Raw genomic sequence first — 726 nt, forward strand, 5'->3', positions numbered from 1 at the left:
CTAGACTGAATTGCAGAAAAAAAAATCACGATCTGAAAATAAACTATAACCATCCGTATTGTAAAAAAACAGAGGGTTCAACTCTGAAAAAAAAAAAAAATCAACATTTGGGAAGTCTACCTCACAATGACCAAACGACCACACCGACCTATTCCTTCTCTCTTCGTCCTCTCCGTCTCTCTTATCATCATCGCCCTCTTCCCACTATCCATCGACGGGAAAGAAGAGGAGAAGAGGAGAGAAGAGGAACTCGCCCACGATAACGTAACAGCAGGATCTCTCCCGCCGAACAGTACTGAAGACGAAGACCCTTTTCTCGCGGGGCTGAAGGCATACGAGCAAAGATGGCTGGACAGAATCAACCGAAATGCACACAGGAACAACCGGACGGCCAATTCAAGCCATTCCGGCCGCGAACAGGGGGACGAGGAGGTGAACGAAGTGGCGGAAGAGGAGGGGGACAAGGAGAACTGGCGGGAGGGCCGTAAAGGTTCATTTTTCGACTGGTTCAAAAGCGACGGTCAGTGGAAGCCGCTGTTCGTCGATAAGGATTGTGGTACGTGTCTGACTGTGTGTATTTTATTTGTTTATTCATTTATTCGTTTATTTACCTGTTTATAGATTAATCTCACATCGCTTGTTTTGTTTGCTTGTTTTGCACTCTTCCTCTGACGATCTTTTGTTATGATTAGTTAATTGATTCTTTTTATCTCTTTTTCATTTAGA

The 726-nt window shown here is 44.4% G+C and overlaps 1 protein-coding gene across 1 annotated transcript in view; it reads left to right on the forward strand.

Moving 5' to 3' along the window:
• LOC119591488 (trypsin-1-like) overlaps positions 1–726 on the forward strand; it is a gene marked incomplete in the record, with an annotated part of 14,969 nt that overhangs the window by 387 nt on the left and 13,856 nt on the right. The window contains 1 exon segment of the mRNA XM_037940231.1: positions 1–556. Within this exon segment, the coding sequence (XP_037796159.1) occupies positions 127–556 (430 nt within the window).

The sequence above is a fragment of the Penaeus monodon genome, chromosome 28 (genome assembly GCF_015228065.2).
Source record: "Penaeus monodon isolate SGIC_2016 chromosome 28, NSTDA_Pmon_1, whole genome shotgun sequence".
In the NCBI taxonomy this organism is placed as follows: domain Eukaryota; kingdom Metazoa; phylum Arthropoda; class Malacostraca; order Decapoda; family Penaeidae; genus Penaeus; species Penaeus monodon.